Here is a 12813-nt window from a genome sequence, read left to right as displayed (position 1 = left end):
TCTCCTTGATTCTGCAGGATTGTACTTACTCTGAGTGGAGAGACTGTGCCAAAGTCACATTTCCGTGAAATCCTCAAAAGTAATCAACAGTAACTGTCATTTGATAAGCTCCTTGTTAAAGCTATTAAAAAAAAGGTTAGGGCGAGCCAACACATAGCAATGATTCTGATAGTTCTAGTGAAAGCCTTGTTTACATCTTTATACAGGACAGTAGTTTGTATTCAATATTTTTTCTATAACTGTTTTTGGATCGTGGAATGAATCACTTGAATTTACATTAGTCCTTATGGGGAAATTTGCTTTGATAGAAGAGTGCTTTGGATTACAAGCATGTTTCCGGAACGAATTATACTCGCAAACCAAAGTTCCATTGTAGTTTGGTTTCTATGGAGGTGTAGCCTTTGTATTTTCATATTTTTTTTTGTCCTGTGACTCGCTATTGTGAGAGGAGTTACAACAGCACTTCATCTTTAGTGGACTATCGGCCTTTTTCTCACTGCTTGATGTATTGGTATAAGGGAAGTGTCGGTGGTAGTAGTGGTCAGCCCTGGGCCGCCGATGAGGTGGGGTGAGTATGGGGGTGGTGCCCATATGGCCGTGGGTGGGGGGGGTAGCAGCCAGGAAGGGGGAGCAGTGGGCACAGTGGTGGCGAGGGGGGGTCAGACCCCCCCTCCCTCATCTAGGGCTCCCCCATCAGCACTCCCTCTCCAGCTATTTTCGTTAAATTTTAACAGGTTTGCCTCAGGTGGCAAAAAGTCTAGAACCGGCCCTGGTAGTGGTTGACAGCTTTCCTCAGCAAGGGGCGGGGCTTTGCAAAGGAACCGGCAAGGCACAGGAAGGGGCAAAAATTAAGTTATTAGAAAGCAGAGATTAGTATAGAAAAAGCCTGGGTCTAAAATATGAACGGCTTAGGAAAGACCAGGGATTACTACAGGAAGATCAACATAGGAAAGAGCATAGGAAAGGTCAAAGAGTGAGGAGAGAGGCTTTGAATCAAATAATAATTGTAACTACTTGTTCAGAGTTCCCAGGGATTTAAAAATTGATCATAACGTTACTGTAAGTACACGCTAGCAGGAAAACAGAGTTTTTGAATTTCAAGTGTGGCCGTGATTTTTTATTTTTTTTTTACTTTATTTGTTTGCTTTAACTTTAATGATTTTAAAGTAATGCGTAATGGAGAAAAAACAGCCCGATTTTGGTACTTACCTCAGGAGAGGAAAGCCTCTGGATGATCATCCTGTCACCCTCCTCTGTGCCTTTCCAGTGCTGGGTCCTCCACAAACCCGCTGATAAAGCCTTGTCGATGGAGCTCGCCTGCACTGCGCAGGTGCAGACACCTCACGCCTGCCCACTAGCACGGAGCCGAATGGGCGTGGCTTCTTCCGCTGAGCTGGAGATACTCTGTGCCTGCACACAGGGGCGGACCTTGTACGATGTCACATTAACTGTGTTCGTCAGGGGGCGTCTTCCAAAGGGGCAGCATCTACTGGGAGCAAAGTTCTGTATCTATCGTGTAGTGCATGTATCATAGTCTAGGGCCATTTCTTTTTCTTTTTTTTTTAGGAAGAAGCCAATTCAATTATCTGTATGTTTTTGGGGATGCAGGAGGAAATCAGAGTGCCCGGAGGAAACCCACACAGACACAGGGAGCACATACAAACTCCTTGCATATGTTGACCTGGCTGGGATTCGAACCCTGCGCTGTAAGGCGAGAGCGCTAACCACTACGCCACCGTGCTGTAATAGCTATATATTGTTACATGCCTTTTATGTTCCGTCTCTCACAGCTCTTAATATTCATTTCTACCTAATATCCAGGCAAACTGGTTACACCAGCCTGTTAATGATTTCTCACCTGATAGGAATGAGCGAACAAAGCATTACTTAATCGAATCCTTGTACTAGCTGATGTTCCAGGGAGTTTAAATGCAACTTCCATATTTAAGTCTTTCTGTGTTGGTGCATCAGTCAGATACTTAGCAGTGGCTTGGAAAACCATGACTGTGGCCTACAAGGGAACATACAAAATAAGAGTTACTAAATCCAATTATGCACAGGAAGGATTATGGACTCCTCCAATATTAGAAAAGCAAGCCACAGTTCAGGATCAGTTTTTGTATTTAGTAGATCAATGATTAAATATATAGGCCCTAATTCAATTCACTTTTTACCCTAAGTTTTCTCCTAGGCAATATTTTCAAACCTTTGAAATAAAGTACTCAGAATAATTTTCACAGTACTTTTTTCATCTACTTGTTGGTATTTTTTTCAATTATAGAAAACTGAAAGAGAATTTTAAAGAGAATATGAAAAATTATCTCCTAGAAGAAAACTTAAGGAAAATAATGAATTAGATCGGGCCCATTGTGTCTTAAAATGTTCTATTTTTTATTTTTTTTTGTTTTTCCAAAAAAATAAAAGGAAAATATGATGTGGGGTGGACCAAGGAAACCAAGGACTGGAAAGTTACAAAGTAAAAAAAAAACAGGAACCAATAGTGAAACATGTCTAAACACCAAGATACATACCGTATTTTTCGGACTATAAGACGCTCCTGACCATAAGACGCACCTAGGTTTAGAGGACAAAACCAGGGGACAAAAATATACTAACCCTGGTGCATCCATGGTGAAGGGGCATCTTGTGGATTATGCCCCCTTTGTACTTCATACCCCCTTATACCTCTTGTGCCTCACTGTGTCTTCTTCTTTCCCCGTGTGTCTGCCTCTGTCCTCCTTATGTTCCCCTTTGTGTCCCCCTTGTGTCATCCTCAATGCTCCTTTGTGTCCCCTTGTGTCTTCCTCTGCATGTGCACAGTGCAGGGAGTCCCCAGCATTGCGGCAGGTTGGAGGTTCGTATCGGCAGGCCTTCACAAGTCAGGAAGTCCCTGCATTTGGACTGTAAGACACAGTGACTCGTTTTACCCCACTTTTGGGGGAGAAAAAGTGAGTCTTGTAGTCCAAAAAATACAGTATGTGTAAAATAATACACAAAGTTCAGGTTGCAGGAAATACAACCACCAATATGGCTTAGGAAAACTTACCCTCCGCTCGGGACTGCAAAGTTCCGCAGAGGTCACACTCCTGAATCTGATAGATTGGGTAGTTCATAGGGATAAGGACTACTAAAAACATACAACCTCCATACAGAGGTTTGATAAGTATAGACATAAAATGGTATAAAACAATAAAAAGGAGAGGTATGGTAAGCTTACCTCTCCTGTGGTGAAGTAGCACATGGAGCAATCCAAAACTCAATTGAGGTTTTCAAAAGTTTATTGCACAAAAAGTTCATACAACTAATTTCTCAGATATTACCCACTTCATCAGGTCAATAAAAAACATCAAAAACTGTGTCTTAGCCTAAATGTAGTTGACTTGAACACCTCAATCTACTATAACATCTCAGCTATAAACTCTTGAAAATCTCAAATGAGGTTTTGATTTCTCCATGTGCTACTTAACCACAGGAGAGGTAATCTTAACATACCTTTCCTTTTTATATTTTTTAGCCACTTCCCCACTAAGGTGTTTTCCCCTTATGGACCAGAGCAATTTACAGATTTCAGCACTCTTCACTTTTATGCGCCAATAGCTTTATCACTACTTATCACCCTGAAATGATCTATTCTTTGTTTTTTCCACCACCAATTAGGCTTTCCTTGGGCCCTATTTTGTGGCTTTTGCTAAGAATGGTTTTACTTTATATGCATTTTAAAGGGAATAATAAGAAAAAAATGAAAAAAAAAATCATTATGTCTCAAATTTTCAGCCATTATAGCTTTAAAATAATATATGCTACAAATAAATGTATGCAGATGTATGGATTGGTGCAGCTTGTGTCTTACTCCCCCCCCCCCCCTACAAATACATTATTTTTAATAACCTTTCTTTGCCTCATCAGTTTAAATGCATATAAAAATGCTTGAACTTGGTTTTTCAACTGTTCTCATAAACTCTCTACAGGATCTTCTCAAAAAATTAGCATATTGTGATAAAGTTCATTATTTTCTGTAATCTACTGATAAACATTAAACTTTCATATATTTTAGATTCAAATACACACAACTGAAGTATCTCAAGCCTTATATTTTTTTAATATTGATGATTTTGGCATACACCTCATGAAAACCCAAATTTCCTATCTCAAAAAATTAGCATATTTCATCCGACCAATAGAAGAAAAGTGTTTTTAAAACAAAAAAAGTCAACCTTCAAATAATTATGTTCAGTTATGCACTCAATACTTGGTCGGGAATAATAAACAATAAAAGGCTTGAACTACTTCAGTTGTGTGTATTTGAATCTAAAATATATGAACGTTTAATGTTTATCAGTACATTACAGAAAATAATGAACTTTATCACAATATGCTTATTTTTTGAGAAGATCCTGTATATCCTATATTTTTCCCAGAATATAAAAAACTAGCAACACAATTACAAGTCCTTTTTTAAAATTCTTTTTGTGATATATTATTTAACTATAGTTTAATCTCCAGTCCCTATTAAGTGCCTGTCTGCCATGGAAATGCAAGAACTGTGGTTTCTCTTTAGCTTCCAGTTGGTCCTGAATAGGTTTGAATAGTTTGTTTGTTTGTTTTTTAATTCAGTTTTATTTGATTTATTATATTATACACAAAACACATATTAAAGGAAATAAATTGGATAAGGGGATTTGGATTTTAACTAGAGTATGTCAATTTATTTCTCAAAAGTTATATATATATATATATATATATATATATATATATATATATATATATATATATATATATATATATATATATATATATATATATATATGTATATAATTTTTCTTTAGTTGACCTAAAATCTCAAATGTTTTCTTCTGCTCTATCTCTATATAAAATATGCATTAGTGTAAGAAAATCTTTAATATTATAGCTCTATAATATGTTGGTAGTTTTTAACATTTTTGTAAGGCTTCTAAATATACAGTATATATATATATATATATATTTATATAAACTTTTTTAAACAAAATATTACTGTAAACTTGTGGAATTTTAAGATGGTATGTGTCACAATGTACATAAAATTACTATTCACCCAGATTACCTTGGGCTAGACCAAACACATTTAGTTGTAATATACATTGGTATACTTTCTTATTATTGCAAATCTTTATATCCAGCTTGGAGGTCCAATACATATTTTTTATAATATTTTGGAAGTCCTCCTTAGCACAAATAAATAACTACTTGTTTATAGAAGTCAATTATGCTTTTAAAAAAAAACCCTTGTAGAGGTTCACTTATTTGCAGTGTTAAAGTTCTCAAAACGGAAGAAAAAAAAAAGACAAAATGTGCCTGATTCAATTTATAAGTTTTCTCCGAGGTGATATTTTTACATTATTATAAATAAAATGCTATTAAAAGGATACTCGAGGTGACATGTGACATGATGAGATAGACATGTACAGTGCCCATCACACAAATAACTATGCTGTGTTCCTTTTTTGCTTTCTCTGCCTGAAAGAGTTAAATATCATAAAACATTTTCCTAGCAGAAAATGGCTTCTGAGAGCAGGAAAGAGATCAAAAGGGACAATAGTTCATATATTTTAGCTCTGGCATACTTCAATGAATGTGTCATTGAGCAAATACAATAAAACTGTTAAAACTTAAAAAGTACATTTAAACATAAAATAAAACTATGGGATATCTTAAAAAGTCATTTTTGGGAGAAGGTAGATAGATACAATCATTTATTTCATTAGTTTATTTTCACCTCGGGTGTCCTTTAAGCCACCAGACAGCAAGAAAATACTCAGAATAATTTTGACAGTACTTTTTTCACCTACTTTTTGTTACTGTTGTTGCAGAGTGCAAGACCTCTTTTAAATAGAACATTAACATTTTTTCTCCTAGGAGAAAACTAAGGGTGCATACACACATCAGACCATAATCTTTGGAAAATCACAGACCAATTTTACCCCCTTCCATGTAGTATGAGAGCCATACCTACACAGTCTATTCTATGGAGCTGAACTCCCCATCAGACAGAAATCTTTGCAAGATGCTGCACACACAGATGCTGTACAGACACAAAAGATCAGTATCTGCAAAAGATCTGTTCCTGCAAAAGATCCGTTCCTGCAAAATGCATTCATAGTCTATGGGCTCGTTCCCACTGTTGCGACGCGATTTCGGCCGCATTCCGACGCTTGTAAAAACGCACGCGGATGCGTTTCCACATGCGTTTTTACCCGCGATTTCGCATGCGATTTCGCATGGCAGGGTGCCATGCGAAATTAACCATGACACTGCCAGGGCTAAATAAAATTGAAAAAGGTGCGAAATCGCACGCGAAATCGCGGGTAAAAACGCATGTAACAAACACATGCGTTTTTACTATTAAATACATTAGCGGCGATTCGCATGGATTCCCGACGCAGGCGAAATCGTTGGCTCTTTTGTGCGTTTTTTTCACGCTGAAAAAAACGCACCTCAACAACGCTACAGTGAAAACAGGCCCATCCACTTGTATTACATGTGCGGATCTGCATGCGTTGGACGCATGCAGATTCGCGATAGTGGAAACGAGCCCTATGAGATCTGCAGATCATCATACACACCTTGTTTAACAGACATTCATCTACAGATCAGATCCACCAGGATGGATTTTCAGATCTGCAGATGATTGTCTGATCTGCAGATGAATGTCAGTTGAACAAGGTGTGTATGAGGATCTGCAGATCTCATAGACTATGAATGCAATTTGCAGGAACAGATCATTTGCAGGAACAGATCTTTTGCAGATACTGATCTTTTGTGTCTGTACAGCATCTGTGTGTGCAGCATCTTGCAAAGATTTCTGTCTGATGGGGAGTTCAGCTCCATAGAATAGACTGTGTAGAGTATGGCTCTCATACTACATGAAGGGTGGTAAGATTGGTCTGTGATCTTTCATTTTCCAAAGACTATAGTCTGATGTGTGTATGAGCCCTTAGGAGAAAAAGTGAATTGGATCTGGCTCATTGTGTTATAATTACACTTCAATAAAAATGATGCAGAAACCTCCTCAAGAAAATCGCCAGGTTCTACTAATTTTATAAGTAGTCAAAGTAGATTGAGCTATCGTGAGAAACACACATACTTGCGTGGATCCATAAACTTCTCCGTGGTATCTCTGCTCTGTGAGCCAGCGGACTAATGGTGCAGAGAGCTCAAACTCTTTCTTCTCTACAAGTACTAGAAGGGCATACGATGTGGCCTCCAGCGTCAGGTGTTGGGAGTTGGGCTCTACCCAGTGATTCTTTTCTGGAAAAAAATGAAAGTAGTAAAATGACATTGTTAATAACGGAAGTGCTAAATGGGTACTAGAAATAGCAGAACATTGTGGGTGTCCTTACCAAAAGTGATTTACCCATTAAGGACCACGGGCTTAAACCCCCCTATGACCAAGCCATTTTTTTTACAATTCAGCACTGCACAGCTTTAACGGTTTATTGCTCGGTCATACAACTTACCACCCAAACAAATTTTACCTCCTTTTCTTGTCATCAATACAGCTTTCTTTTGTTGCTATTTGATTGCTATTTGATTGCTGCTGCAATTTTTAGTTTTTATTATATTCATCAAAAAAGACAGGAATTTTGACAAAAAATAATATTTTTAACTTTCTGCGGTAAAAATTTTAAAATAAAATTTCTATACAAGTTTTTTCCCCAAATGTATTGTGCTACATGTGTTTGATTAAAAAAAGCCAATAAGTGTATATTTACTGGTTTCGGTAAAAGTTATAGCGTTCACAAACTATGGTACAAAAAAGTGAATTTACGCAGTTTGAAGCAGCTCTGACTTTTCTGAGCACCTGTCATGTTTCTTGAGGTGCTAGAATGCCAGGATAGTATAAATACCCCCCAAATTACCCCATTTTGGAAAGACGTTAGCAGAAAATGACACTTTGTGACCAAAAAAGTATATAAAAAAAAAAAGTTTAAATTTCTGCTTGTGACAAAAAAAAATAAAATCTGCCACAGACTCACCATGCCTCTCAGTGAATACCTTGGGGTGTCTACTTTTCAAAATTGGGTCACTTGTGGGGTACTTGTACTGTACTGGCATTTTGGGGGTTAAATTGTGAGCACCCCTGTAAAGCCTAAAGGTGCTCATTAGACTTTGGGCCCCTTTGCGCAGCTAGGCAGCAAAAAAAGTGTCAGATGTGGTATTGCCGTACCCGGAGAAGTAGTATAATGTGCTTTGGGGTGTCTTTTTACACATACCCATGCTGGGTGGGATAAATATCTCTGTAAAGCAGGGATGAGCAGAAACTACGCCAGTGCGAATTTACGCATCGTAGTTCGCATCTACGCATCGTAGTTCGTAGGTGAAGTTTCCAAACTAAGCTTACGAATTTACGCATAGCGAAGTACTGCTACACGTAGCTTACGCCAACTATGCATAGTTAACATGTGTATTGCGTAGTGAACTACGAATGCGTTACTCGCGTCTAATTTTCCGCGTGCGATTGTATGCTTTACGCATTGAAAAGGGGAATGTACGCATAGAAGAGTTCCCGGTATAAGCATTTAAAAGAGGAATTCATGCGTAAAATTTTCTGCATGCGGGCATAAGCATCCGTATACAACACGCTTCCCACTATGCATAATTGTGTATTTTAATGCGTAGTCTACGAAATGCATACGAACCGAATATTTGATTTCCAAGCCGTAGTTTGGCAAAGCGTAATTGCGTAAAACTACGCGTAGTTCCAGCGTAGCGAAGTTGGCTGACTACGACCATCCCTGCTGTAAAGGACAACTTTTTCGATTTTTTTTTACACTAAATTGTCCATTTACAGAGATATTTCTCCCACCCAGCATGGGTATGTGTAAAAATACACCCCAAAACACATTATACTACTTCTCCTGAGTACGGCGATACCACATGTGTGACACTTTTTTGCAGCCTAGCTGTGCAAAGGGACCCAAAGTCTAATGATACCTTTAGGATTTCACAGGTCATTTTTACGCATTTGGTTTCCAGACTACTCCTCACGGTTTTATTTTTTGTCACAAGTTAGTGGAAATTGATTTTGTTTTTTTCACACAAAGTGTCATTTTCCGCTAACTTGTGACAAAAAATAAAATCTTCTATGAACTCACCATACCGCTCACAGAATACCTTGGGGTGTCTTCTTTCCAAAATGGGGTCACTTTTGGGGTTCCTATACTGCCCGGGCATTTTAGGGGCCCTAAACCATGAGGAGTAGTCTGAAAACCAAATGCGTAAAAATGACCTGTGAAATCCTAAAGGTACTCATTGGGCCCTTTAGCGCAGTTAGGCTGCAAAAAAGTGTCACACATGTAGTATCGCCATACTCAGGAGAAGTAGTTTAATGTGTTTTGGGGTGTCTTTTCACATATATCCATGCTGGGTGGGAGAAATATCTCTGTAAATGACAATTTTTTTGATCTTTTTTACACAAAATTGTCCATTTACAGAGATATTTCTCCCACCCAGCATGGGTATGTGTGGAAAGACACCCTAAACACATTATACTACTTCTTCTGAGTACGGCGATACATATGTGTCACTTTTGCAAAAGGGGCCCAAAGTCCAATGAGCACCTTTAGGCTTTACAGGGGTGCTCACAATTGAGCCAAAATGCCAGGACAGTAAACACACCCCACAACTGACCCCATTTTGGAAAGAAGACAATCTAAGGTATTCCATGAGAGGCATGGTGAGTTCATAGAAAATTTTATTTTTTGTCACAAGTTAGCGAAAAATGACACTTTGTGAGAAAAAAAACAAAACAAAAGAAAAATCAATTTCTGCTAACTTGTGACAAAAAATAAAATCTTCTATGAACTCACCATGTCCCTCAGCGAATACCTTGGGGTGTCTTCTTTACAAAATGGGGTCATTTGTGGGGACCTGGCATTTTAGGTAGGGATGCTCGCTGGAGTCCGGACGGAATAAGGTCAATTCCGATTCCGGTGGTTGGAACGGAATTGCTAAATAGAGTTGGGCCGAACGGTTCGCCGGCGAACGTGGTTCGCGCGAACTTAGGTGGTTTGCGTGCGGGTGTCGCACGCGAACGTTTTGCGGAAGAAGTTCGGTTCGCCCCATAATGCACCTGAGGGTCAACTTTGACCCTCTACATCACAGTCAGCAGGCCCAGTGTAGCCAATTAGGCTACACTAGCCCCTGGAGCCCCACCCCCCCTTATATAAGGCAGGCAGCGGCGGCCGTTATGGCCACTCGTGTGCCTGCATTAGTGAGAGTAGGGCGAGCTGCTGCAGTCTCTCATAGGGAAAGATTAGTTAGGCTTAACTTCTTCCTGGCTGCATACCTGTTCTGTTCAGTGAGCCCTCAGCTCAGTGCATACCTGTACTGTGATCCTGCCACTGCATAGCTGTTCAGTGATCTTGCCACTGCATACCTGTTCAGTGATCTTGCCACTGCATACCTGTTCAGTGATCCTGCCACTGCATACCTGTTCAGTGATCCTGCCACTGCATACCTGTTCAGTGATCCTGCCACTGCATACCTGTTCAGTGATCCTGCCACTGCATACCTGTTCAGTGATCCTGCCACTGCATACCTGTTCAGTGATCCTGCCACTGCATACCTGTTCAGTGATCCTGCCACTGCATACCTGTTCAGTGATCCTGCCACTGCATACCTGTTCAGTGATCCTGCCACTGCATACCTGTTCAGTGATCCTGCCACTGCATACCTGTTCAGTGATCCTGCCACTGCATACCTGTTCAGTGATCCTGCCACTGCATACCTGTTCAGTGATCCTGCCACTGCATACCTGTTCAGTGATCCTGCCACTGCATACCTGTTCAGTGATCCTGCCACTGCATACCTGTTCAGTGATCCTGCCACTGCATACCTGTACTGTGATCCTGCCACTGCATACCTGTTCAGTGATCTTGCCACTGCATACCTGTTCAGTGATCCTGCCACTGCATACCTGTTCAGTGATCCTGCCACTGCATACCTGTTCAGTGATCCTGCCACTGCATACCTGTTCAGTGATCCTGCCACTGCATACCTGTTCAGTGATCCTGCCACTGCATACCTGTTCAGTGATCCTGCCACTGCATACCTGTTCAGTGATCCTGCCACTGCATACCTGTTCAGTGATCCTGCCACTGCATACCTGTTCAGTGATCCTGCCACTGCATACCTGTTCAGTGATCCTGCCACTGCATACCTGTTCAGTGATCCTGCCACTGCATACCTGTTCAGTGATCCTGCCACTGCATACCTGTTCAGTGATCCTGCCACTGCATACCTGTTCAGTGATCCTGCCGGTGCATACCTGTTCAGTGATCCTGCCAGTGCATACCTGTTCAGTGATCCTGCCAGTGCATACCTGTTCAGTGATCCTGCCAGTGCATACCTGTTCAGTGATCCTGCCACTGCATACCTGTTCAGTGATCCTGCCAGTGCATACCTGTTCAGTGATCCTGCCACTGCATACCTGTTCAGTGATCCTGCCAGTGCATACCTGTTCAGTGATCCTGCCAGTGCATACCTGTTCAGTGATCCTGCCACTGCATACCTGTTCAGTGATCCTGCCAGTGCATACCTGTTCAGTGATCCTGCCACTGCATACCTGTTCTGTGAACCCGCCACTGTATACCTGTTCTGTTCAGTGGACCCGCCACTGTATACCTGTTCTGTGAACCCGCCACTGTATACCTGTTCTGTTCAGTGGACCCGCCACTGTATACCTGTTCTGTGAACCCGCCACTGTATACCTGTTCTGTTCAGTGAACCCGCCACTGTATACCTGTTCAGGCGACCATATGGGCTGTAAAGCCACCAAAACCTGCACTCTCGCCATGGTGCGCACCAGTCCAGCACGGCCGTCACTACACAAACAGCTGTTTGCGGTGCGTTACACTTTGAGTTTGGTGTGTCAGTGTGAAGCAGTACCTTAATTACACTACCTGATTGATGTATACACATGCAAGATGTTTTAAAGCACTTTAGGCCTGTCATTTAGCATTCAATGTGATTTCTGCCCTTAAAACGCTGCTTTGCGTCAAATCCAGATTTTTCCCGGGGACTTTTGGCATCTATCCCACTCCGCCATGCCCCCCTCCAGGTGTTAGACCCCTTGAAACATCTTTTCCATCACTTTTGTGGCCAGCATAATTTTTTTTTTTTTTCAAAGTTCGCATCCCCATTGAAGTCTATTGCGGTTCGCGAACTTTAACGCGAACCGAACGTTTCGCGAAAGTTCGCGAACCCGGTTCGCGAACCTAAAATCGGAGGTTCGGCCCAACTCTATTGCTAAACCTCTAAAATGGAATTCCGCGGAAATTTTTTTATTTCCGCGGAATTAAAAAATCAATATCTCTCTCTCTCTCCTCCAGGGAGGAGGGTCTCATCTTCCAGGGAATTGTAGAATTTCAAAAGCCAGCTTACATACCATGGCTGGGAATTGAACCCAGGCTGGGCTGGGAATTGAACCCAGGCTGGGCTGGGAATTAAACCCAGGTCTCAGTGTGTGGTAGGTAACTGATATAACCACTATACCACCAACAACACTATATACTGAAGCCATTATGATCAATCCAAGAGAAAAAGTAGCGTGCTCAGGGAGGTGATAAAAGGCTGTTTATAGGCCTTACAGAGGGGTGATCACAGGTAAACAATAGCGGTAGGGTAATCAGGAGCCCGCAGCGGGCTGATTAGTGCCTGATCAGTCGGGGACAGGGAGAGGTGGCTGGCAGGAGGCGATCAGGGGTGAAAAGAAAACTGTTTACAGGCCTTTCAGAGGGAAGATCAGAGGTAAACAATAGCATGGGGGTGATC

General features: G+C 40.9%; 1 protein-coding gene across 1 annotated transcript in view; it reads right to left on the bottom strand.

The window, feature by feature from the left end:
• The window catches only part of LOC137562606 (A.superbus venom factor 1-like), a 335432-nt gene that overhangs the window by 61364 nt on the left and 261255 nt on the right, over positions 1-12813 (bottom strand). Inside the window, exons 28-29 of the mRNA XM_068274110.1 lie at positions 7124-7287; positions 1859-2011 (exon numbers count right to left, since the gene is read on the bottom strand). Coding sequence (XP_068130211.1) covers positions 1859-2011; positions 7124-7287 — 317 coding nt within the window. The remainder of the gene's footprint in view (positions 1-1858; positions 2012-7123; positions 7288-12813) is intronic.

Source organism: Hyperolius riggenbachi, chromosome 3 (genome assembly GCF_040937935.1).
Source record: "Hyperolius riggenbachi isolate aHypRig1 chromosome 3, aHypRig1.pri, whole genome shotgun sequence".
Taxonomy (NCBI): domain Eukaryota; kingdom Metazoa; phylum Chordata; class Amphibia; order Anura; family Hyperoliidae; genus Hyperolius; species Hyperolius riggenbachi.
Note: the sequence above shows the minus strand (reverse complement) of the source record. Positions and strands in the feature narration are given on the sequence as shown.